This window comes from Leopardus geoffroyi, chromosome B1 (assembly GCF_018350155.1).
Source record: "Leopardus geoffroyi isolate Oge1 chromosome B1, O.geoffroyi_Oge1_pat1.0, whole genome shotgun sequence".
NCBI classification, from domain to species: Eukaryota; Metazoa; Chordata; class Mammalia; order Carnivora; family Felidae; genus Leopardus; species Leopardus geoffroyi.
In genome coordinates, this window is record NC_059327.1 from 171,977,265 (window position 1) to 172,004,892 (window position 27,628).

A 27,628-nucleotide genomic window follows, 5' to 3' on the forward strand; every position below is an offset into this window, starting at 1 on the left:
TGTGACTAGCACCTGAAGTGGGGGAGACAGTCTTGTGGGACTGAACCCTTAATTTGTAGAATCTGATGTTATCTCTGGGTAGATAGTGTAAGAATTAATTGAACTGTAGACACCCAACTTGTGTCACAGAGAATTGCTTGGTATGGGGAAAAAACTCCAATGTTTGGTGACCAGAAAGGTGTTTTGTGTGAATTATAAAGAGACACGGAAAAGAAACACACAGGAGGAAGGATTGGGTTTTTCTCTATACAAGAGAGAAAAAGGTAGGAGGGGGAGAAACTGGGTTTTCCTAATATGACCACAATATCATCATCCAATAAATAAGTAAATAAATAAATCTTTTAATATAATTAAGTGTCCAGTGTTCACATTGCCGATCGCCGTGTTACTGTCATAAAAAAAAAAAAAAAACTTAGTTTTTGGCTGAACAAATAAAGTCCACAAATTGGCTGATATGCCTCTTCCGTCTTAATAGTATAGGTTCCCTTTCCATCTGTGTTTTTGTTTTCCTTGGCAATTTACTTGAAGAAACTGTTGTAAGAGCATCCCACAGTCTGTATTTGGTGGTTACATCCCATGGTGTTGGCATATTCCTCTGTTCTCTGTAATTCATATAAGTTGGTTGTTAGGTCTACAGGCTTGATCAGATGTAGGTTCAATTGGTTTTGATTCCACTGATTTTTGAGTACCCAATTCTATATATTACATCCTTTTCTGGGATATAGAAGCTACCAAAAAAAACCCCCAAAGCATTATATTGTGCATTCAGGCAGATAGACAACTACAAGGCATACCTCATTTCATTGTATTTTGTTTTACTGCACTTCACAGATTGTATTTTTTACAAAATGAAGGTTTGTGCCAACTCTGCATCAGTCAAGTCTATTGGTGCCATTTTTCCAACAGCATTTGTTCATTTCGTATCTGTCGCATTTTGGCAATTCTTCTAATATTTCAAGTTTTTGCATTATTATTATATTTGTTATGGTGGTCTGTGATCAGTGATCTTTGATGTTACTATTGTAATGGTTTGGTTGGGGGGGGCACAGACTGTGCTTGGTAAATGTTATATGTGTTCTGAATGTCCCCACTGGCTGCTCCCCTCTCTCTTTCCCTCTCCTTGGGCCTCTCTATTCTGAGACACAATAATATCAAAATTAGGCCAATTAATAACCCTACAATGGCCTCTAAGTGTTTAAGTGAAAAGAAGAGTCACATGTCACCTTAAATCAAAAACTAAAAATGATTAGATTTAGTGAGGAAGACCTGTCGAAAGCCAAGAAAGGCCGAAAGCTAGACCTCTTGTGACGGTTAGCCACATTGTGAGGAAAAGTTGTTGAAGGAAATTAAAAGTGCTACTTCAGTGAACATATGAATAAGATAGTGAAACAGCCTTATTGCTGACACAGAGAAAGTTTCAGTGGTCCAGATAGAAGATCAAACCAACCACATAATTCCCTTAAGCCAAAGCCCAATCCAGAACAAGATCCCAAATCTCTTCACTACTGTTAAAGCTGAGAGAGGTGAGGAAGCTGCAGAATAAAAGTATGGAGGTGGCAGAGACTGGTTCGTGAGGTTTAGGGAAAGAAGCCACCACCGTAACATCAAAGTGCAAGGTGAAGCAGCACGGGCTGATGTTGGTGAAGTTATAGCAAATTATCCAGAAGATCCAGTTGAGATCAATAACAAAGGTGGCTACACTAAACAGATTTTTGATATAGATGAAACAGCCTTCTAACTGCTAATGTAGCTGGTGTCTTTAAGAGGAGGCTCATTTACCATTCCAAAAACCCTAGAGCCCTTAACAATTATGCTAAATCTATTCTCCCTACGCTCTATACAAGGAACAAAGCCAGAATGACAGCACAGCTCTTATAATATGGTTTACTGACCTACTGCTCCGAAAATAAAAGATTCCTTTCAAAATATGACTACTCATCAACAATACCTTGTCACCCAAGAGTTCTGATGGAGATATACAAGATTATCATTGTTTTCATGTCTGCTCACACAACATCCATTCTGCAACCCATGGATCAAGGAGTCATTTTGACTTTCAAGTCTTATTATTTAAAAAATGTATTTCATAAGGCTATAGCTGCCATAGATAGTAATTGCTCTGACGGATATGAAAGCCTTCTGGAAAGGAGTCACCATTCTCAATGCCATTAAGAACATTCCTGATTCATGAGCAGAGGTCAAAATATCAATGTTAACAGGAGCTAGGAGGTAATTCCAACCCTCATGGATGATGTGGAGGAACTCAAGACTTCAGTGGAAGAAGTAACCACAGATGTGGATGAAATACAAGAGAACTAGAATTAGAAGTGGAACCTGAAGATGTGACTGAATTGCTGCAATCTCACAAAACTTTCACAGATGAGAAATTGCTTCTTACAGACGAGCACAGAAAGTGGTTTCTTTAGATGGAAACTACTCCTGGTGAAGAAGCTGTGAAGACTGTTGAAATGACAACAAAGGATTTACACTATCAAAAAAAAAAAAAATTCATTGATAAAGCAGTGGCAGAGTTTGAGAGGATGGACTCCAATTCTGAAAAATCAGCTGTGGGTACAATGCTACCCAACAGGATCACATGCTACAAAGAAATCATCACAAAATAAGAGTCTATCGATGTAACAAACTTTGTTTTTGTCTCATTTTAAATTTTGCTACAACCACCCCAACCTTCAGCAACCACCACCCTGATCAGCCATGTTGGTTGGTGGTATCATTTGAATACTTAAGTTAAAATGCATACAACTGTGATTTCCTTTTTATTATTCCTAGCACAGAGTAATCATCAACAAAGATATGTTGACAGAATGCATCAAGAACTAATTTTCACATTATTTACATTCAGTGATGAAAAATGTGGCAGAAACTATTAATTCTCCTAATATACATGCTCTTTCCTCCAAGAGAATGTCCATGTTGTAGTTGAACATATAGTACACTGAAATAAAGATAATTTTCCAGCATCTCTTGCAGCTAGATGTGACCACATGACTAAGTTCCAGCCAATAAAATATAAGTGGAAGTGTTGAATGGCAACTTCCAAATATCTGTTATAAAAAAAAAAAAAATTTTCTGGCATTTGCCCATTGCTCCTTTCTTCTTTGTCCTGCCTCCCAACAGAATGCAGGTTTGATTATTAGAGCTCTAGCTACCCACCCTGGTTTAGGAAATGAAGGCCACAGCTTGGGTATGATAAGGGTGGTAAGCTAAAAATTAAAGGATCCTAGATCTCCAAAAAATTCATGGAAATGAGCACACCCATCAGACCTTGAGTCTGTATTACATTAAGAGAGAAATAAACTTTTATTTTTGTCACTGGAAAACTCATGATACCAGCTTCCTTTAGATGTAGAAGGAAGGCAGATTTGTAAGTGGCAGTTTTTCATAGACTTATACAGTAGAGCCACATATTTCTCTCTTACTTGGCAGTAATGGAATATTATTTTTAAGTAATTATTCTTACTTGTATGAAAAAAGTAGTTGTTCTATAGTAGGAGTTAGAGAACCTAGGTTGCTGTCTTACCTCTGCCACTAACTAGCAAATGAGTTGACTTCTCTAAGCCTCTGTAAGACAACTATGTAGTAAGATTCTCTTGAGTCTTAAAATATAACATACATGGAAGTGCTTCATAGCATAAATAACTATGCACAGAGAGTTGATGAGAATTATAAGACACCTGTAGAGAGAAGCTCTGTCTCAGATTGTATCCCTAGTGACAAGTGCTTAACTAATATTTGTTAAATAAAAAATTTTAAGTCGATGCTAACTGAGTGAATTATTCTGCTGTGGGCTGAATAAAGTTCAAAGGTCTTTAATATTACTTAAAGTATTACTTGAGTTCTTTAGAGCCACTATTCTTAATTTTGCCATCAAAAAGATAATTTATCTGGTTCAAAAGTGGACCCCTATTTGCTATAGCAAAGAATAAAAGCTGTGGTACAGAAATAAAAATTTTATGACCCTTTTCTTTCCCTTGAAATTACAAAGTTACACATAAAGATATATTTTAATATTTAAACCACTAACCCTACCACATCAAATGAAGGATTTCCTCACAGTGGACTGTGGCTAAAGTATTTTATTAAATTAAGTATGTAATCTGCAAATGGTTTCATAAGAAATTTTAAAAGCAAAGTTATAAAACATTTTCAATAAAAAAGTACAGAGTTAACAGCAAAATTACATTTTCTTTATAGTACAAATAAAAACATCTCATTTCTGATATACTGTCTGAAAATTTTATAATATATTCTCCAACTGATAGCTGCAATATTATATTTTAATGAGAAGTTTCATGGTTAAATCAATCATTTGTTAATAACAGGTTCATCATTTGGACCATAAAAGTCAACTGCTCAACTTTAAGGAAAATAATAAAATCTGTCATTCTATAATGTTAAGTTATAAAAGGCTCTTCAGGATGTACATGTCTTCTGGCCTTGTTTCTCTACTAAATTCTATAAAGAGGCTTTAATAATACTGTAAACTTGAATTACATTTTAAAAATAAGCACCATTAACATACATTCTACATAAATTCACTTAACCTTTTAAATGACACTTCTTTTTGGCCACACAAACATTTAAATTTGTTTTCTTCACCATGTAAATAAAAATAAGCAATATTTAACCACTACACAGAAAATTATCAAACTTCACCTCATTGCACAATGGAAAAGCACTTAGGAAAGCACTTGGAAAAAACAGCACACATTATTTTTGTGTCTTTTTTATACATTTTGTCATTTTCTTAAATTGAGAGCAGTTAAAACATTGTCAGAGCAATTTCCTGAGTCTCAAAGTTTCCGATTTCCAGCTCAGAAATAACCAATCTCGCTATTACATATGTCCTCTTTCTAAGCACACAAAACACTTGAATTTAAAAAGAAAAAGACTGAAATAAGGACTGGAAACAACCCAACAGAATTATTTAACCTTTCTTCTCAAAATGTATTGAATAAACAAGACACTTTAAAGTATAAGTCAGAATTTCTACTACATAATATGCCGCATAAAGGCCATAGAATTGCAAATAGTATGGAAACACTAATAAATTGAAAAAAAACCTCAACTTGAAAATAATATGAGTTATATGAACAGCCAATAAACCTAAGACAACATGCTTCCATAACTCATGTTGAAGTAAGGAAGTGGATGAATTGAAAAAACTGTTGAAGAGTTTCCTAAGTCTAACCCCTCGTTCCCTGTGGTTTCCACATTAGTTCTCTTTTTTCTCCTGGTAGACACAGATGAGAGACTAGTGAAAAGACAGAACAGTTACTAAAACCTTCCAAACTACAGAAGTGTTGTACTTTTAAAATATTAATACATTTGCAAAGAGCCATTCTAATTAGACCTGTATTAGCACTAATATACCAATACCTGAAGATGTTGATAATCCACACACTCTCCTTACTTTTGACACACAGGGCTTGGAAAAGAGCAAGAGAAAAATTTGATAATCCCCAAACTATGTTTACCTTTGGCATATAGGATTTAGAAATGGGCAAAACAAGAAAGGAGAAACTATAAAATTTTTCTTTCATAATTATGTGTTGTTTAAACTATGCTAGACAGTGAGGTGGGAGGCAGTTTAGGATTAAACAACTTCATAAAAGCACATATGCTCAAAATTTGCCTATATACTTATGAATGATATGACGAAGAAAAAATACCTTAGATTTACCAAAATAAAACCTAACATTAAGGTTGATACAGCAGAAAACATAGCTTCTTTCATTTGGTTTCTGCCCACAAAACACTTCATCCCTTGTTCTTTTTGACTGCTCCCACACTAATCATAATTACAATAATACTGAAATAAATCTAGCTGAAGTGCTCAAAAGCAATGCTTTTTTAAACTGGGTGAGGAAATATAAAATCATGGAAAATGAGTATGCAGCTGCACACCCTCAAGTAACCCCAGGTTTTAGTACTATTATTCACATTTCTTAAATCATATTAATTTATACATAAAAACATTTTACTTCATTAACAGTTGTAGTTTTATAGTAAGTTCTTGAAACGAATTGCTTTATTTTTAATGTATACAACTCCTCTAGACATTACAAAAAACATATGCTAAACTGGTGGCATTTTTTCTTTTTTAAACAAATTATTACAACCATGAGAAAATATTTCAATACCACTCACTAATCATTTCTAAATAATAAACATTTTATTTTCGTGGAAATAAATTTAATGATACAGGTCTTCTTTTAAAAGCATGCTTTCATGATATGCAAAAATGTGTTTTTGAGTTTTATTTTCATTAAAATGTCTGTTCTTTTGAGAAACCGTTCTGTAGTTCAGGATTCTTTCAGTAATAGCTCAACCCTGTAATTCCTGATCCAAATGATGTTTAAGCTTATCAAAATCCAACACAACTGTTTGTTAAATTACATATGTTGGAAATATTCTCCATATCCAAAGACAAATTTATTTATGCCATTGTTTTATACTGAAAAACTACACTTTACCACATTAAACGTGTATAAATGAAATTTACATTTTATAGTTGACATACTAACAGGACTTTTTAGCTCACACAAAACAAAGTCAATGAAAGTTTCCTTTCAGAAAGTTGGCTCTTTTTTAAAAAACAAAGGTAAAAAACTTTTAAATTGTAAGGATTCCTTTAAAGATTATATCAAAAATGTCTTCTACATTTAAGTTAATAGGCTCTTGACCCACTACTGTTTAGAAATTATATGACTCAAATATAAAATATAGCTCTTTAGTACTGTGTTAAATACCACTTACACAGACAGCTCTAGAAGCAGTTCTATTAAGACACTGATACTTGTAGATATCTAACCATTTCATCTTCTCTAAAAACTTTACTGCCTACAGAAGGTATAAAACTGCAATATAATCTCAGGCTCCAACTTTCTTCCTAGAAAATGCACACATACAGAACAAACGAACAAAAGGTAAGAGATCAAGATCATATACAAAACAGAAGAAAGTACAAACAGCATGTCTTTCTTCCTGCAGGATACGGCAAAATGAAATGATTTTTTGTATTTAGCTTTGATATCAAAAAGCATTCAAGTGCTTTTGTTACATTTCCTTTCTTTCATTACTACTACCACTACTTCTCCTTCTTTTAATACAAGCCTTTGATGGGCATGAACCAGGCCTCAAAGCCCTTTAAATGCCTCTCAAAGATGCCTTTTGGATTTTACTAAATGTTAACAACAATTAACACAAAGGTAACATTTTCTCTCTGAAAAAGAATCAGAGCACTTCAAACTTTAAAACCACAGCTGATAATTTTCTTGGACACTTTATAATCAATAAAAATTCTCTTCAGTATTTTTAACAGACAACGTATTTGGCATTTGATTCAGTAAAAAATTAAACTTCTCTTGAATTCTGAAAAACATCATTATAATGTTTTTGTTATAATTGGACATTTCTAATAAAATACATGTGTACAGTAAAATTGACTAAATTACTGTAAATAAAACTAACCTACAAACCTTCACACTTCTAAGTCAAGGACGTTTATTTTACTTTAGCATGACTTTCAAGCACCCTGGTTTAATTTCAGAGAACCTATAGAAATGAGAAAACAGTTATTTTAGGTAAAAATTTCAAACTGGTTAAGGAATATATCATGTAATCAATTCCAAATATCAACGCTAAATGAAATAGTTACTATCAAAGTACTCTCCTTTATTATTAAGTCAGTATCCAGGACTGATATCTATGCTTATGTACTTTTAATCCGTTGTAAAAATAAACAATCCTAAAGCTAGAGGGATAACTCCTAACTTAGTAGTTATTTAAGATTTTTCAAAAATCTCAAGCCTGAACTCAACTTTTATGAAGAACAGCATGGTATGTGAAGGATAAGATGATGTCTGTGTTACATTATTTCTATGCATTAAGTCAGTACTAAAAAGAAATCTCTAACATAAGTCTGATTCATCAGGCCATGAAATGCTTCCAAGTCCCTCAGTGTGAAATTTAAAAAACACTAGTCTCTACAATAGATCATTAATGCCAACATGATAATGCTCCAGTCCAACTACTCCTTTTGTAACAGTAACTCTAAAATGTCGTCTGTTTTTGTGATCAGAATTAATGCTACTATTTTCTATAACGTAGCCAAACAACATTTTATTACATGGCATAAACAAAATATGCCACACTAACTAAAACTAGAACTAGGGGGAGGTAGGTACCTAATGGTATACATCCTCAGTGAATCTATCCATCAACAGATCTTTCTTCTTAGACTTCTCTTGTCATTTTCTGTTACTGAATAATAATCACTTAATAAAAAGTTCATTCCATGTTTGTCACAGCTAAGATTATTAATGGCATTAAATTTATGAAGATGTATAAATTCATACTGACTGGAGTATTTCTGCTAAAGTTTAAACAAATCCATTATAACCACATTTCAGCAGAAATTCCTTCCAAAATCCACAAATATGTATATCCTTTCAAATAAATAATTAGCAACCTTAAACGATGATACACATAATCTAATTATCTTGAATAATACATTATCAAAGAAACACAATCATATTACTTTCTGTTAGATTTTAAATTTATGAAACAGTTTTGTCAGATGATTACTTCAAAAACAAAATGTATTTTTCCTTCATTTCTGGTTTTCTGAATATCATTAAGACCAGCAGGAAAAGTTATAATTTAAGCATGAATTTGTGGCTAATATCAGATGGTTAAATTTAGTTAACTATTCTAATAACTCATTTGAGCATACTATTAGTGTTTATTATCTGTATATGGACATTGCCATTATCAATAACAGAAATCTCTACTCACCTGAAGCTATGGCTTGTGAGGTATTTAATGACGGCTGGTTTGATGCGAGCAACTCCTCCTTGGCTGTGGTTTCCTCTCCCCGTAATCACAGAGAGATAGGACTTACCACCATTCTGCTTAAATTCTGTTACAACAGGAATTGGACCAGTTAAAATTCATTTGTCTTACATTCTCAATAGAAAACAAGCTTTAACTACTCAAATACATATAAAATTACTTTCATGGGGATTTACAGATTTATAACTTCAAAAAGCACCAAAATTGATGTTTTTAAATGGATATTTCATCTACATTGTTTAAGTATGGAAGTCTCAAAGCAATTCATCTGCCTAAACGTAAGTGAAATTTCTTCCCCTGTGGGGAGGGAGATTTCTATGTGCTACCAGAATTTCTCTCTAAAATAATGATAATGACAATAGTAATATTAATGACATCTAACAATTATTACATAGTTGGAGTCAGGAATTGCTTTAAGCTACTTATATTTATTAACTAAGAATCTTCACAATGACCCTTTTAATTAAATACTCTCTGAAGCCAGCCAGCCAGCTTTGGTCTGATTAGGAGCTCTGCCACCAAATGACTGGGCAGTATGACAATGGACAAGTTACTTGCCTATCTGTGTCTGTTTCCTTATCAGTAAAATGGGATCTAAAGCAACTACTTTATAGGATATCACCCTTCAGGAATCGCTATTAGCAAATCCACTAATTACAGCATGGACTATAGTCTTATTGTTAAAGATAGACAATTGTTAAGAAACTCTTCCAAAGGCACCTGCCTGGCTCAGTCGGAAGAGCATGCAACTCTCAATCTCAGGGTCATGAGTTTGAGCCCCATATTGGGTGTAGAGATTACTAAAAGAATAAATAAATAAAACTTTAAAAAAAAAAAAAAAAAGAAGAAAAGAAGAAACTCTTCCAAAGAGATGATTTTTAAATATCAAATGAATCTAGGCCTCTTACAAGAATGTAGCTCTTGCTTTGGATATGATCTTGTGAAAATTAAGTACATAAACCCTGAAAGTCAATAACTGCTGCAATAAAGTAACAAAAACTGTTAATAATAAGAGTTGATTTAATGAACTAAATATCTTCTTCCTTTGTGATAAATAGCCCAAGTTTTGATCATTAGCATAAAATAGATACATATATATATATAATATAAATATTCTATATTCTGCTCACTAAGTTGCCCTAAGACTCCAGCAGATCCACAAACAGTTTTTCAAGTCTCACATCTCCAAGGCAATATTTAGCCTGGAATTTTAAGAGGGTATGTTGCTTATATTTCTAATTCCTTCTTTGCTTAAGATCTCCATTTCTACACTAGTCCATTACCCATTATTTCAAGCAATATTTTGTTCAAAATTCAACTCTTCCTGGGTGCTGGCTACACAGGGTATTCACTTTGTAAAAAAGTTTTTATGCTATATAATTATTACCTGTACACTGTTCTTTTTTTTTTTTTTTTTTTTTTTTTTTTTTTTTTTTTCGACGTTTATTTATTTTTGGGACAGAGAGAGACAGAGCATGAACGGGGGAGGGTCAGAGAGAGAGGGAGACACAGAATCGGAAACAGGCTCCAGGCTCTGAGCCATCAGCCCAGAGCCCGACGCGGGGCTCAAACTCACGGACCGCGAGATCGTGACCTGGCTGAAGTCGGACGCTTAACCAACTGCGCCACCCAGGCGCCCCATTTATAGATGTGACATTACAAAGTTTACTTAAAAGAAACCTTAGATATCTTAACTATCCATAAGTCACTCTCATCATTCCTTCACCGCTGCTCCCCTTTATCAGGGCAGTCATGTATAACACCTCGTTTTTATTTATATATTTTTAATGTTTATTTATTTTGAGAGTAAGTGTGAGTGAGAGAGGGGCAGAGAGACAGGGAGAGAGAGAATCCCAAGCAGGCCCCATACAGTCAACACAGAGCCAGATGCAGGGTTCACTCCCTTGAACCATGAGATCATTTACCTGAGCCAAAATCAAGAGTCAGACGCTCAACCGAGCCACCCAAGCACCCCATAATACTTCATTTTTAAATTCTCTGCTCTGAAAATGTTCAACAGTTGAATCACATGCTTCAAATAAAGTAGGTGTTCAAAGGATGTTTGTTGCATGAATTCAGGTATATGTTTAGGTCCCCAAATTTCTGGCTATTCCTGTCACTTATCACCTTTAAAAAAAACTACTTAACTCATTTTAAGCCTATCTCAAATTTCTTACCATTTCTACTGTAAATATTTCTTTATATATTTCAAAAAGGACTCTTACAAAATAAAAAGAACCACGATACTACCATCACATCTTAAAAACAGTTCCTTAATATCATGTTTCTAAAAATGGCTGAAAGTCTCCCTCAAAAAAATGGTTTTACAGTGACTTACTTAAATCAGGGTTGAAACAAGACCACACATTGCATTTGGTTGATATATCTCTGAAGTAACTTTTAATCTAAATGTTCCCCCTCCCCCTGGGCTTTTCTCTACAACTGGTTGAAAAACTTGGATCATTTATCCTAGATTTTTACAGTCTAAATATTGTTGATTGTATCCCCATGGTGCCATTTAACCTGTTCCTCTGTTCCCTGTAAATCCCTATAAAGTAGTAAAAACATCATTGGTGGTAGTGATGTATATTCTAATCAGAAGGCACTTAAGGGTCAGATATCTTTTTTGTTGTTGTTCATCCCCAAGTTTGACAATCATCTTTTATAACTAAAAGCAGTGGAGGGCAGAATCACAGATTTTCCCCTGGATACACTTCTGTTCAACAATACTACCATCTACTGGTGACTAACAGTACCTACAGACTACCACAGGTGTCAACATGCACAACAGTGGGCCTGGCTTCAGAAAGGATTTGTATATTGGGTCTGACCAAGCATCACCTTATACAAGTTATTTAGCTCTTTTTTTTCTTGTAATTTTTAAAATTGAGATATAATTCATAAAACATAAAATTCATGATTTTAAAATGTATAATTCAGTGGATTTTAGTATATCAAAACACTGTTCAACTATCAATACTAATTCCAGAACACTCCATTGTCTCAGAAAGAAATTCTGTACTTGTTAGCAGTTACTCCCCAGTCCCTACTTTCTAGCCACAGTAACCACTAATATACTTTGTTTCTATTGGTTTGTCTATTGTGAACATTTCATATAAATGGGAACCATATAATAAAGTGGCCCTTTTGTACCTGGCTTCTTTCACAAAGCATGTTTACAAGGTTCATCCATGTTGTAGCATGTATCACTACCTGACTCCTTTTTGTGGCTGAATAATATTCTACTGTATGGATATACCAAATTTTGTTTGTCCTTTCATCAGTTGATGGACATCTGGTTGTTTCCATTTTTCAGCTATTATGAACATTCATGTACAAGTCTGCGTGTGGATGAACTGTGTTTTCAATTTTCTTGTATACATAACTAGAACTGCTAGGTCATATGGTAACTCTGTGTTTAATCTTTTGAGGAATGCCAACCTTTTCCACTGTGGCTGTACCATTTAATACTCCCACTAGCAATATAAAGGGTTCCAATTCTCCACATCCTTACCAACACTTATTATTTTCCATTTTACTAAACTTTTCAAATTATTAATTTCCTCATATATGAAATGAAAGGAATGCTTACCCTTTATTCAATCATTTATTTAAAAGTTGCTGTTGGGTGTTGGATGAAAGGTTCTATAAACAATGATGATTCAATAATCATTGCTGACTCAATTCCTGGCCATAAAGACAGATTTTAATATTCAACTATATAATAAGCTTTTTATAAATACTGTGGTACACAGGAGTACTGCAAGAGGCTATTAATGGGAAGCCTAGATGGCAAGAAATGACAGTGTAGATAAAACAGAAAGAGGAGCAAAACATAAGATGAGAATAGGGAGGCAGGCAAGGAACAGATTACATAGGGATTTAGGAGTTTATGCTAAATGAAACATGGCAACCTATACTCTCTTATCACGGTGGTTATTATTATGTAACTATTTGCTCACTGTCATCTACCGTACTAGACACCAAACCCCATAAAAATTTCCCTCTATAGACAGAATATTCTCTTATAATACTTCTACGTAAGTTTTTTCCTCCAGACTAAATAATATATTTAAAATGCTCTTAAATTTTCTCTTTTCAAATCTTTATTATTGTTTTCTAGATTTTCTCAAAGATTTCCAAAATTCTATTTAAAAAACAACTAGAGGAGGAGAATTCTCTACTTTACCAAAGAATGTCTAATAGACATAGTACAAACACAAATTCTAAAACACCATTATCCAACCACCAATATAATAATTGATTCAGTCAAGCATCATCAATGGAGGCTAAAATTACTAGGTGAAATATTGCAAGAGAATAGTTATTCACATAGTTGCAAAGTATCAATTGCCAAAAAATTACTAGTTAATTATAAAGAAAGAAAAGATACATTTACATAGAGAAACCTAACAGAGTCCCACCTCAGCTAAGAAATCAAACTTAACATCATCAATAATGGGGCAATCTGACCATATTATGTCTCCTGATATGTTCACCAAGGGTGACCTAACATCACCTATGCAGCATTTTTTACCAAAAAAAAAAAAAAAATCTTTAACTAAATCTAATCACGAGGAAACAATCAGAGAAATTAAAATTGTAGGTCAATCTACCAAAGGCTTGGAGTCTTCAAAAATGTCAATAACACAGAAGAAAAAAATAGGCTGAGGAACTATTTATATATATATATATTAAGTAATCTCTATATCCAATGTGGGGCTCGAATTCACAACCCTGAGATCAAGGGTCACACTCTATAACTGAGCCAGCCAGGCATCCCGGAACTATGTCTACATTCTGAAGGCTACAGCATGGGACAGTCAACTGGAGAATGTGATGTCTGACTGGATCCTGAGTTGAGAGGGAAAAAATGGCACAGCTAAACAAGACATTTCCATACACTGGAGAAATGTGAATGTGGCCTGTATACCAGACAATATTATAACAATGTTAAATATCTTAAAAGTGACAATGGTACTGCAATTATGTAGAATGGATTTGTTTCTGAGAGATAAACATGCTGAGGTATATAGAGGTAAGGTACCACAATGTTTAACATTTTATTTCCAAATGGTTCAGCAAGGGGCTCCTGGGTGGCTCAGTTGGTTAAGCGTCCGACTTCAGCTCAGGTCATGATCTCACAGTCTGTGAGTTCGAGCCCCGCGTCGGACTCTGTGCTGACAGCTCAGAGCCTGGAGCCTGCTTCAGATTCTGTGTCTCCCTCTCTCTCTGCCCCTCCCCTGTTCATGCTCTGTCTCTCTCTGTCTCAAAAATAAATAAAAACATTAAAAAAATTTTTTTCAAATGGTTCAGCAAAAAGCAATTTTAAAGACATTAGGCAATATGGCCAAATGTTAACAACTGATCAATCTAGGTAAAAGATATATGAATTTTTATTATACAATTACTTCAACTCCTCTATAGGTTCTTAATTTTTCAGTATAAAAAGCCAGGAAAGAAGATAGCAGTGAGAGTACACATGTTGATATGGTGATATTGTGACATTATAACTACATGCCTGTGAGTAGAGAAATGGATACATTATGACATGACACTTGAATACTGTACAGCAGTTACAAGAAAAAAAATCAGACCATCAACATAAGTGTATCTTGAAAACTGTACTGGGTGAAAACAAATGGCTTGGTTGAAAAGTATAGTGTGAAATCATGTACATTCATTTTTTTAAATGCACAAAAGAAATACTACAGACTGATTATTGATGAAAATACATATAGTAAAGTACTTATTTTTAAAAACTAGTTAGGAACCAACCTGAAAGATGTTGATTTCCACTAGAAAGAGAAGGAAGAAAGAGAAAACAATTGGGAAGAATAGGGGTGCCTGGCTGACTCAGTCGGTAGAGCATTCAACACTTGATCTCAGGGTTGTGGGTCCAAACCCCACGCTGGGTATACAGATTACTTAAAAAAATAAAATCTTAAAAAAAAAGTCTGGGAAGAATACAAAGGGGAGAATAAAAATAAAATATGAAGTATATATGGTAAAATATTATCACTCACTTAGATTCATGGGTACGCAAGTGTTTTATTACATTACTGCAAGTATTTCAACATGGTGTTCATGGTAAACCGATCAGTTTTCAACCTCTGCATCAGTCATATTTAATCAAGTATTTAATTAATTATAAATAATACATGTTGAATTGATAAACCTATATAAAGTATAGTTTAAAGCCTTCATATATATATTAACCAGAACAATACAACTATTAATAACAGGCAGGATTATGGAGCTACAGGGTCACAGCTGAAGCATAGGACTCCATGTCTCCACAATAAAATGGAAGATAAAGACAAAGGCAAGTTGAGAATTCAAAACTACTCTAATAGTGGTAAAGGAGATGACTTCTAGTATTAGAGCATGGGGGAACTAAAACAGACTGAACTTAGTTCTAAGTGCTACCATCTGATAATGAAAAAGAAACAAGATACGTTAATGTATGTGAAGTACATGATACTGGATGGAAAAAGATCCTTATCCAAAGCCCTGGGAAGAGGTAGAATTTAGAGAAGAAGCAGGTAGTGTCCTTTCCATGACCTGCAAAGACATATACAAGCAGAAAGGGAGAGAGAGGGAGCACTTCCGTAATGCAAACACTCAGAAAGTCTGCCTTTTGTGATAATTCTGTAAAAATCCTCACACCTTATTTATTTCTGCATTTTATTAAATATCTACTGAACAAGTGACATCTAACATCTATTAGCTTTAATAAATGTCTACTGAATAAAGATGTATGATATTCCTGAAAAGTCTCATTTATAAGTCACAGAAGATTCCCAGATTATACCATGCTCTCCTTTTATTTTTTTTTCAAATTTTTATTTAAATTCTAGTTAGTAAACATATCGTGTAATATTGGTTTCAGGAGTAGAATTCAGTGATTCATCACTTACATATAACTCCCAGTGCTCATCACAAGTACCCTCCTTAATGCCCATCACCCATTTAGCCCATCCTCTGCCCACCTTCCCTCCATCAACCCTTGGTTTGTTCTCTACACCATGCCCTCTCTTTAATAAATACAAGAGAGTACAAATATAACTAAAATAGGAAAATAAAGGGTCACCTGGGTGGCTCAGTCGGTTAAGCGTCCGACTTTGGCTCAGGTCATGATCTCACGGTCTGTGAGTTCGAGCCCCATGTCAGGCTCTGTGCTGATCGCTCAGAGCCTGGAGCCTATTTCAAATTCTGTGTCTCCCTCTCTCTCTGACCCTCCCCCGTTCATGCTCTGTCTCTCTCTGTCTCAAAAATAAACGTTAAAAAAAATTTTTTTTTTAATAAAAAATAAATAAAATAGGAAAATAAAAACAAAATGTTAATGACCAGGCTAATGAGGATTCTTTTCCAAGAACGTCCCCTTGAAGAATGTGAAGAATGAACCTAATACAAACATCTATAAATGTGACACAGATATCCTGAGCCTGAAAATTCAGATTCTCCTGAATTGGTAAATTTACCAATATAAGCAAAAACGTATTTTCTACTGATAATTTGTCATTACCACAGTCCTACCTTCAGTTTTCTGCTGTAAAACTGTCATCAAATGTTCTATAGCTTCATCCACATGCAGCCCATGGAGGTCTAAAACGTTCTGTGGCAGCAAGGAGGCATTGACTTTCTCAAAGATCTCCACGGCAGCAAGGTGATTGGCTTCTTTCATCTTCTGCTCATGGAGACTACCCTTTAATTACAAAAAGATCACCAGTAAACACTTTTGATACTTGCTACTTAGAAGGCAATGAGGAAACAAAAATTGTCCCAAATAAAATGTAGAACAAAAAAGGGAACAGCAAATCTAAAATTTTAAATAATGCAATGGGCTAATACGCAAGAATGCACCACAGTTTAGGTGAATTTCAGTGAATTAATAACATATTTCTTACAATATTAAATCATCAATTCTAACATATTTCCTGATCCAAAAATCATAGATGAGGAAAACTTAAATAAACTCTTCTCAAGAAGGAATCCATTAGTTTATCCTTTGATAATCTTGGCCTCATCCCTTTCAACACCCTGTGGTTACCCCTGAAGCCATCTCTCAAGGTTTGTTATTGGGACTCATGCGGTTATACCAGTTTGATGTCTTTCTTTACACAATCACAAAAAGTAAGCCATATGGAACCACAAAGCTAAAAAGGAAATCAGACAGGTTTCTTGTAATACCATGTCCAATAAGCCTGAGTAGAAATTTTACTTCCCTGAAAGATATTAATGTAACTTTCTTTTTCAGACCATAAAAGTGATACATTACTGGGATGCCTGGATGGCTCAGTTGGTTAAGTGTCCAACTTCAGCTCAGGTCATGAGCTCATGGTCTGTGGGTTCAAGCCCCGCATCAGGCTCTGTGCTGACAGGTCAGAGCCTGGAGTCTGCTTCAGATTCTGTGTCTCCCTCTCTCTGTCCCTCCCCTGCTCGCTTTCTCTCTCTGTCTCTCAAAAATAAATAAAAATTTAAAAAAAAATTTTTTTTAAGTGATAACATTACTAAAAATTCAAACATGATAGAAAGCACAAGGTCTCTGTAATTCCACCCTGAGGTGGTCAATATTAACATTCTGCTGTCTTTCCTTCAGAAAACCTGTATCTGTTTAGAAGTCGTACTGAATGACAGAATTTAACCTAAAAGAAAATATGGACTGTCAGAATAAAAAGTAATTCATGTAAGTCATAAATGCAAAAGGAACTACAGAAATTGAGCATTTCAAAGGAGACATAATTCTCAGAACCATACATTTCTTATATATCAGGATACCTTATGTCACCTATATAATCTACATTCCCCAGAATAACTTGATCTAGTCACAATACGAGTATCACCTGCTTTAAGATTATTCAGACATCGTAAGGGACAAAGAAACAAACAGTAATCAGTTTTCCTTTTTACCTGCTGGGCATAAAACGTGGCAACGTGTTTTTTCCCCATCCGGTAAGCTTCTTTTGCTTTGCTGTAGCATTCCATTCTCTTCTGTTGATGAAGGAAAGCCTCTGCCCTGTAGTCATTATACTCTGGATACTCAAAATCCTGGAAAGATGGTTCACTTGGTATATCTTCAGTCTCTTTCGATTTCTTGGCCTGTAAGATGTTACACAATGAGTAAAATACAAAGAAAGTAGAAAAATACAGGCTTTACCTTCAGAAAATGTATGTGAAAATTGGGCTCTACTATTTTTTTTTTAAGATTTTAATTTTAAGTAATCTCTATACCCAAAGTGGGGCTCTAACCCACAACTCTGAGATCAAGAGTTGCATGCTCTACTAACTGAGCCAGCCAGGCGCCCCTCTATCATTTTTTGTCTTTCTTCTCAGAAAACAGACTCTCCCCAGAGTCTACCTAGTAAGTCATGCATTTCGTGGCTATCATTTTTTCATGCTATAGGGTACCTCTCCTTTAACCACTCTTATCTTAGAAGATGTTGAAAAGTTCTCTAAAATTATCAAAATATAATTAGGTCACAAAATCAAGCCAAAAGAGAAAACACACACTATTCAAAGAATAACACTCATTTATCAAATGCAAAATTTACCAAATTCTAGTTTGTAAACCCATTCAAAAAGTCTAATCATTGAAGGTAGTAATGGCATATTTCAATTTATGTGTTTTAAAAAACAATCAATAAAATAATTAAATAGTATTCTTTTTAAAACAGAAGGGCATATAGAGTGACCATAGCTAACAGTAAAAATTATAAGTAGGTTTATGGGGCAGGTCACTACCAACTAGCCACTATGGTAGTGTTGACTTCTGAGCCTTTTGAAAAATCATCTATCAAGTAATTGTCATCCAAAATACACCCTTAAATTATACAAGCAAAAGTAACTCTAAAACACAAAGTACTGAAAATAATTATGCCTCAAATACTCCCCACCAAATAGAAAATTGCATGTTTCTGAAGATGTGTCTAAAATATCAAAAGTCAGTGTTAAAAAACAGCAAAATATAGTGACTTCTATGTCCAGTTTGGTTTTTCATTTATCACATACTTTAAAGTGCTATTTGCAGACAACTGCTCGCAAACAGGGATCTATGTTTCTTAGTGTGTCACTGGGGGGGCAGGAGTGGGGATTAATTATTATAGTTTAAATGGATTTTTTTAAAAGCTTAAAAGAATTCCAAGTATCAGGTGCCATACGAAGTAATTTAATGAACATTTTATATAAACTCAATCCCAAAATCCCCCCCAAAAATATACTCTTCTTTATCTTAAACAAATCATGCTTTTCTGATATAACTGAAAGTAAATTAAATGGTATACGTTGTTAAATTTCTAAAAACTGAAAATTGTCATTAAATTATAAATATTATCAAAGATTATAATTATAAGGTACTCTACAATCTTTAAGAAAATGCCACTTTAATTTTTTAAGGTAATATCATTTAATATATATTAAATATTACATTTAAATTATATGTATATATTATATAATACACATATTACCAATTGACCATTTTTTCAAATTTCCTGCCTGTGAGTAGAGTCAGAAGTCACAAAAGGTTGGGGTGGGAAAACTGGTCTAAAATATAGTAATTGATTGTATATTCTTTTTACTCATTACACTTTGCTTATTTAGCCCCTAGAATTCTAGAGGTTTAAAACAAGTTAAAGAATAAAGATATCATCATCCTCCAACTCATTACCGAAGTCAAAAATCTGTAAATACACAGTTGATTTACTTTTGCAACAAATACCCAACTTATTTTATGAAAGAACACAAGGCTCTCTCTCACATCAGAATATTCATAGGACCCACACACATCCTTTTGTCACTCTTGCCCGTACTTAGTCACAAGCTTGTTTCATATTAATGTTTAAATGTTCCATGAGTAGATGGCTTGAATCTCTGGTAAAAATCAAACATTTTAAAGGAGGGGTTAATAAAAATGCTTTCCATGACTTCTGAAAAGCCACAGTGCTTACAGTATGAACATAAATGTTTCATAGCATTAGGGTCTCTCTTGGTGTTCATACTAAAAAATGCAAATCACATTTGGTTCTCTGGGAAGAGACCCTTTATTCTTTTAAAAAGAAAAAAAACCAGTATATAATGAGAGATACTTTCTCAAATAGCTACCCTTTTTCAAAATAAAACTATGATTTTTTTATATCCACTTCATACTGATATGGTTTATTATAACCTCATTAACAAGGGCCAAGTGAAATATATGCTTCCTAAGAATTCACCTCATTAGTGCCACTTATGTACTATAATACCAAAACCATCTCCCATGGTTAACAAACTTATAAATTAAAGGGTAAAAGGAAAAATAGTAGTATTAATAAAACACAGTTTTAAATGCTAGTTCCTTGAAAATAGATAAGCCAAAATATTACTGATACCAGGATACTCCCCTTTAGTATCTGTGGTCCCTTCAGGTCCTAGGATATCAAAGACAGAGTATTCTGCTCACAAATGTTAAAATATTTTTATCAGCATTATGATACCTGCCTGTATTTTGTGAAAAAAAGCTAAGAATAATCCTCAGAATAACTTACAGTCTACCTTTTGGCCAATGTCTACATAACTCATAAAATCTACTTTTCTTATTTGAACATCTGCCATTTTGAGCAGGCAGACCTTCTTCTCATCACCTCCTCTATCACCATAATGACCCAAAGTGCCTTGCTCTATTATCAGGAGAAAGAAGAAATAATCTTCATTCCCACTTGGCCTTGACAGTCTCATCATCAACTTGTATCCTCTCTGCATCTTATGAAATACTATACCTATCTATCCATGATGAACACAGGCATATTTAGCACTAACAGATCACATGAATACAAAAATTAACTGAATCCTATATATCAATAAAGTGATAGTGATATATTGAGCACAAGTTATCCCTGGTGGTCTTAATTAATAAGAATAACAGATGATAAAAAAAAAGCCTGAAGCTAACACAAAATTTATATACAAAATCAATTATATTTCTATGCACTTATAATGTTCAATCCAAAAATAAAATTAAGAAAACTTAATTTATAACTGCATCAAAAAGAATAAAGTAACTTAGAAATAAATTTAACAAAACACATGCAATATTTACACTCAAAACTACAATACAATGTTGAAGAAATTAAGACCTAAGTAAATTGAAAGATACTCCATGTTCATGGACTGAACACAATATTGTTAAGCTGGCAATACACCTCAAGTTAATCTACAGACTCAATACATTTCACATAAAAATTCCAGCTGGCTCAGTTGGAAGAGCATGCTCTTGATAAGAGAGTCATAAATTCAAGCCCCATATTGAGTGTAGAGATTACTAAAAATAAATAAATAATAGATAAACTAAAAAAAACAAAAACAAAAAAACAAAACAAAACAAATCCCTCTTTGCAGAAAATGGCAAGTTGAGAACTACAAAGGGACCAGAAGAGGCAAAACAATCTTGAGAAAAGAACACAGTTGGAAACTCACATTTCCCTATTTAAATCTTAACTACTAACCTACAGTAATCAAGGCAGTGTGAAACTGGTAGGATGACAGACATACAGATCAATGGAACAGAAATGACAGTCTAGCAATAAACTTATAGTCAATTCATTTTCAACTAGGGTGCTAAGAAAATTAAATGGGGCAAGAACAATCTTTGCTACAAGCGGTGCTGTGACAACTGGATATCTGCATGCAAAAGAATGAACTTGGATACTTATCTACATATACCATATACAAAATTAACTCAGGGGAGCCTGGGTGGTTCAGTTGGTTAAGTATTCGACCTCGGGTCAGGTCATGATCTCACGGTTCGTGAGTTCAAGCTCCACATCAGGCTCTGTGCTGACAGCTCAGAGCCTGGAGCCTGCTTCAGAATCTGTGTGTGTGTGTGTGTGTGTGTGTGTGTGTGTGTGTGTGTGTGTGTGTCTCTCTCTCTCTGCCCCTCCCCCACTCACGCGCAGTCTCTCTCTTTCTCTCCCCCCCCTCCCCTCTCAAAAACAAACATTAAAAGAAATTTTTTTAAAGAATTAACTCAAAATGGATCAAAGATCTAAACATGACAAGCACTAAAACTATAAAACTATATTTTAGAAGAAAATATAAAAACAAACAAAAAAAGTACTATATAACATGAAAAACAAAAACACTTCACGACCTTGGATTAGGCAATGGTTTCTTAAATATGACACCAAAAGTACAAGCAACAAAAGAAAAAAAGATAAACTGCACATCATCAAAATTAAAACTCTTGTGCTTCAAATAAAAGACACCATCAAGAGCAAAAAGACAACCCTCAACATGGGAGAAATTTTACAAATCATATGTCTGGTAAGGGACTCGTATCTAGAATATATAAAGAACTCATACAACTCAAAAATAAAAAAACTCTTTTTAATGGGCAAGGAATATAAATAGACATTTCTTCAAAGAAGATATACAAATGTCCAATAAGCACATGAAAAAGTGTTCAACATCACTAGTCTACCCTGAAGACTGAAGATGCTTTGACATCCAGGGCCTTGCTAACCCCTAGAGAGGCAGTACCCCCAACCCTGGGGTTAGCCAATTCTGAGAGATAGCAAACAACTCATCTGCTAGCATACCTTACATATGTAAACCCACCAACCTAGAGTTCATACCCTCAACTACTTCCTTTATGGGGTTCTCAACCTCAGGGTCACCATCCACATTGTCTAATCACCCATGCCAGATACCAGAACACCAGGGACAGTTCCTACTCCCCAGAGCCCGATGAAACTGTTCAAACTAGCCAATCTTAAACCTGTTTACCCTGCCTCACCTATTCCTCCCCACAGAAACCACAAAAAAGGCTCTTGCCCACATTTCCACTCTGCTCCCTGTCTCCTGACTGACCCCGGTTCTTCTCCAGGTGGCCCTGGATGGCAGGCCATGCCTCCTGTTTCTAGAGATCTGTGAGTATAATAAATTTCTTCCTTCATAACATTTCCATGTCTAGGTATCTTACCATATCTGATTAAAACAAATCCCATGTACCCTTAGGACAACTTCACAGCCACTAAGATGGCTATAATCAAAAAGACAGATATTAACAAGTGTCAGAGATGATGTGGGTAAATTGTAACCCTCATACATTGCTGGTGGGAACATAAAATGGTAGAGCCACTTTGGATAAAAATTTGGCAGATTCTCAAATAGTTAAAATTTTCTGCCTAGATATTTAACATATTTACATCCTAAAACCCACCATAGTACCACCCCACCGTTATTCAATTAAGCCCCATATGCTACTGTGTAGAGTCTATACAGAAGTTATAGAAATTCAAGTGCTTACCATATACAATGACATTGAATAAAAAATCATAATCGGCTACAAATTCATTATTTTGAACAGATATCCCACCTAAATGAAATATGCTACTGGTAGTTAAATTTCCAATCTAGTTAAAATGTGAGAAATAATCATTAAATTACATCAACAAACCAATTACATTTTCATCTGAAATTATTTACTTTACAATAAAAAATAAGTAACTCTATACCTTTTTCTCCTTAGACTTCTGTGCAGCATGAGAAGTGACATTCTCATTTTGATGAACAAACTCTTGCGCTACAACTGTTTTCACAGGGTCTCCTTCAAGAACGCAGTTTAGAAACTGGACTGTGTGTTCTAATGAATAGCTGTAGAGAGTTATAAATATGATGTCAATAAAAAAAAAGTTATATGAAAACATTAACATAAGCAACACTTCAAACATTTTAAAATATGAAAAATTGGCTCATTTCTAAGTTTTAAACACTAACTTTATGTATCTCAAAGACTCAAGAGTGATAAGAAGGAAACAATAAGCCCCCCAAAACTAATTTCTGTAAATTAATACCAAAAGGTAACATATTGATAATTAATTCACCGTCTGATCTTTTATTACAGATTGATTATCCACAACAAATCTTACTTTCATTTTATCACCTATACTTCTTAGGTCCCTTGCTGGATTCACACATGGTTTCAGTTTCCTTCAAACATCAAACACAGACAAAAGATCTTTAAACTGACATTTTTATTGTGTCAAATTTTACTTTTTACTTAAACCGTAAGGTTCTAGTCAGAGAAACTCTAAGCAGGGACACAGCAAGGAAAAAGTAAAACACTATCCTACCTCTCACCCCTAATTATTCATGCATATTTTCACAGTGATTCTATATTGCAGGCAGTATCAAATTCTACAAATTGACAAAGACTTGAAACACTCATGTTCCAATATCTAAAGAAACCCATTTCAAAGCAAATTATAAATGATTTTATACTGCTCATTATTTCAGGCTATAGGCCTCTGATCTCTTCCAATGACCAGGTAATTAAGAGCTGACAAGAAAGGAATATTTGTGAAATGTGATAGTTCCCCTAAGTAGTGTGACATTTTGTTCTTCTTCAATTTAATGAAGACAACCTTTGATGGAGAACCATTTTAGACTACCAATTCCACTTTAGCCCTGATCTTGCTGCCTCAGATATGCTCAACAAAACAAACAGAGGTTCCTAGGGGTAGAAGCTACCAGCAACTATCCACATCCTAAATAGCCCTTAAAATTATGGGCTTGCTTACTCATGGGGCTGGAAGGCAGTATCTTCCATTAGTGATGCTAGAGGAGTATGGCCCTGGAACATTGTACTGTAGGCATATTCTCAGTAACTGAACCCACTTACCCTTCTTACCAGGATGATGGTGAAGCTACTGCTAACTGAAAAAATTATACAGCTGCTGGAAAACAAATGGAGGCAACTGACCATCTACCCTGATGGGCCGGACTAACCCATCACTCTGGGCATCCCCAGGAAGGACTCAGTCCGTCCCCCTTACCTTGTCTGGGGACCCACAACTCTAGGTTTTTTACAACTGGCCTTCTTGCCCCAGGTCCCTATAAAGGAGAGTTGCCATATACCAGTGCCACTCCCCTAATCCCCATGCCCACCCCCCACCCCACCCCCTGGGGAGATTTTAACACATAACTCTAAGAAAACAGCAAGTTAGGTAGCAAAAACAAATAGGGAAATTGTGGATTGGAATAATAACATTAAAAACTTGATCTAAGTGACATGTTTAGAACTCTACATACTCAGCAGAGAATATTCTTTTTCAAAAGCACTTTCATGTAATATTTATAAAAACTGATCATGTATTAAACCACAAAGAAAATCTTAAATTTCAAAAAGAACTCTTCCAGGCCACATTCTTGTACCTCAATAAAACAAAACAAAATAAGCAATAACCCTCACCCCACTCACCATCAAAGCCATTAAATCATTTAGAAAATTAAAAAGCCTTGGGTAAATGAGAAAAATCAATCTGAATTAGAGATTATTTTAAAAATAATAAAAATGAAAATACTACATATCAAAATCAAAGTATTACATATATATAAAAACATGATAGAAAGAAAAAATTAATGCCCATAAGTGTATTTGTTATTAAAGACTGAAAGGAAACAAACTAGCCAAAAAGTTGAAAATACATCAACAAATTTTAAGAGAAAGGAATTATCAAAAATAGAAAGGAATTGCCAAAAATTAAAAACAAAAATAAATGATTAGAAATATAAAATAGACTTTGATCAATAAAAGAGCTTGTTCTTTAAAAGGATCGATCTGGTGCTCGCTCCAGCAGCACATATACTAACATTGGAAAGATACAGAGAAGATTTGCATGTCCCCCGCACAAGGGTAACATGCAAATTTGTAAAAGGGCCAATCTGATAAAGAGCAAAACAGAACACAGAAAAATAAAAACATTAGGAAAAGAAAAAGGAATACAATCAAATACACAACAGTGTTTTTAATTATCAAATAATATTACATATAACTTAACAATAATAAGATTGAAAACTAAGGTAAAACTGATTTTCTAACAAACTACCAGAACAGACTCATGAAAAAAGCAATCTGAATAAAGCAATAACCTTAAGATAGTGAAAGATTCTGAAGACCTTCTCTCTGAAAAGGTACAACTCCAGAACCTTCAAAGTACTAATTTACTTAAACTTTCTAGAGCATACAGAAAAACAGCAGTCTTTCCAGGTTACTTTATTAAGTCTAATACTAAATAAAACTCTGAAACCAAAATATGCCAAAGAGAACACAAGAACAGAAAATCACAGACCAATCTCATTTAATTGCTGGTGCAAAAATCCTGAAATCAATTCTTAAACTGCATTTAAAGAAAAAAAATCAAAAATAAAAATCCGAAGGTAAAATAGGTTTTATTCTAGAAATCTATTGTGATTGAAATACACTAATAAACTAAAGAAAAATCCATATTAGATTCTCAGTTATAAAAAGGCATCTATTCAAAACATCTCTTGCCAAAATACAAATTTAAGAAATATATTAAGATTGAAATATATATTATTCAAACCAGAAGTATTCCTAACATGCCAAACATCAAACGTTGTGTGTAACACTACGATAATTAAAACAATATGGTGGAAACCCAGGACCAAACGAAGAGCTCAACAGAACTGAAAAATCTTTAAAGGAAAATGTGTATTTTGGAATTTAGCAAATAATAGTGGTTGTATTTTATATCAGTGGGTGAAGATAATCTATTCATCCAGTTGCTTATTTGGAAAAACAATTAAGTTAAATCTCTACCTCATACCATACACATAAAATTTAGAGGATTTTGAAAACTTAAAACTCCTGGATAAATGGGAAATGCTAGATTATTTAAAACTTTTTAACTATTAAAAACACTGAAGAAAATATTTTTATAATATTGGGGAAGGACAGACTTCCTAAAATGACATTAAACTCGGAAACAATAAAGGAAATGATTTTCTGATGAAACATATGAATTAAAACATGTATATGCCCAAAATGACTATATGCCAGGTTAAAAGCTAAGTATCAGAGTAAAATAATAATTATAATCTATAGAAACAAAGATAACTACATATAACATATAAAATGAGCTCTCACAAACGAAGAAATACAAAGAACCAAATGGAAAACAGGCAAAGGTAAGCAATAAATAGAAAAATAAATTAATGGAAAAGGTTCAACCTTCCTAGTAATCCACAAAATTAAAATTTAAACAACAATGAAATATGTTACCCATCACGATCCCAAAACTTTTAGAGATTATTAACATCCAGGGTGGATTACACTATCAGTACATATAACACAGAAAGCCTTTATCCAAAAAAAAAAAAAAAAAAAAAAAAAAAAAATTTGGCTTACACATACAAAGCACACACACATTAGTATATATATGAGAAAAAAACTGAGGCCTATAAACCAGTTTCCAAAACCTGCTCACTTTCTGCATTATGTACATTGCATTTAATTGTTTATAATATACTGATTACTTGTTATCAGAAAAATTAAAATGATACACTTTCAATGACATCACAATAGAAATTATAGATAATCCTATCACTCACTTGTGGTCCTTGAAAATGTCCACCAGAAAATTTTGGTTAATAGCTGGAAATATCTTAAAAAGCTGCTTCTCCTTTAGTTTAGTGGCACAATCTTTTTCAAACATAAGTGCCTCCCTTTTCTAAAACAAACAAAAAAGACAAAAATCATCCTTCAGATGGAATTTATAACACTAATCATGCTGATCCAAAAGCATGGTTATTTTGTTGCAAAAAGATTAATCATTTAAAAGCAATCACAGACTTTCTTCACTGATTAAAGACTGAAATTAGTAATATAAGTATTCTTGCACTATTTATTTATATCCCATTTTTTGCAAAGTATTTGAAGCTGTTCTTTGATATACACACACAATCACACAAGTAC

At 33.9% G+C, this 27,628-nt stretch overlaps 1 protein-coding gene and 1 non-coding gene across 12 annotated transcripts in view; one reads left to right on the forward strand and one right to left on the reverse strand.

Annotated features, from left to right (window-relative positions):
* Positions 1-321: 321 nt before the first annotated feature.
* Positions 322-27,628, reverse strand: part of N4BP2 (NEDD4 binding protein 2) — an 86,547-nt gene continuing 59,240 nt past the window's right edge. For 5 of the 11 annotated variants that reach the window (XM_045474970.1, XM_045474979.1, XM_045474977.1 and 2 more), the window contains 6 exons: positions 27,265-27,383; positions 23,367-23,505; positions 17,791-17,979; positions 16,417-16,585; positions 8,821-8,944; positions 322-602 (listed from right to left, as the gene is read on the reverse strand). In XM_045474970.1, the coding sequence (XP_045330926.1) occupies positions 413-602; positions 8,821-8,944; positions 16,417-16,585; positions 17,791-17,979; positions 23,367-23,505; positions 27,265-27,383 (930 nt within the window). In that variant the 3' untranslated portion in view covers positions 322-412. Of the gene's footprint in view, positions 7,579-8,820; positions 8,945-16,416; positions 16,586-17,790; positions 17,980-23,366; positions 23,506-27,264; positions 27,384-27,628 lie in introns of those variants that run through there. The other 6 variants (XM_045474973.1, XM_045474972.1, XM_045474975.1 and 3 more) reach the window with 6 other exon arrangements.
* Positions 25,475-25,581, forward strand: LOC123596570. The gene has a single exon (XR_006711744.1). It is a non-coding gene; the product is annotated as a U6 spliceosomal RNA (small nuclear RNA).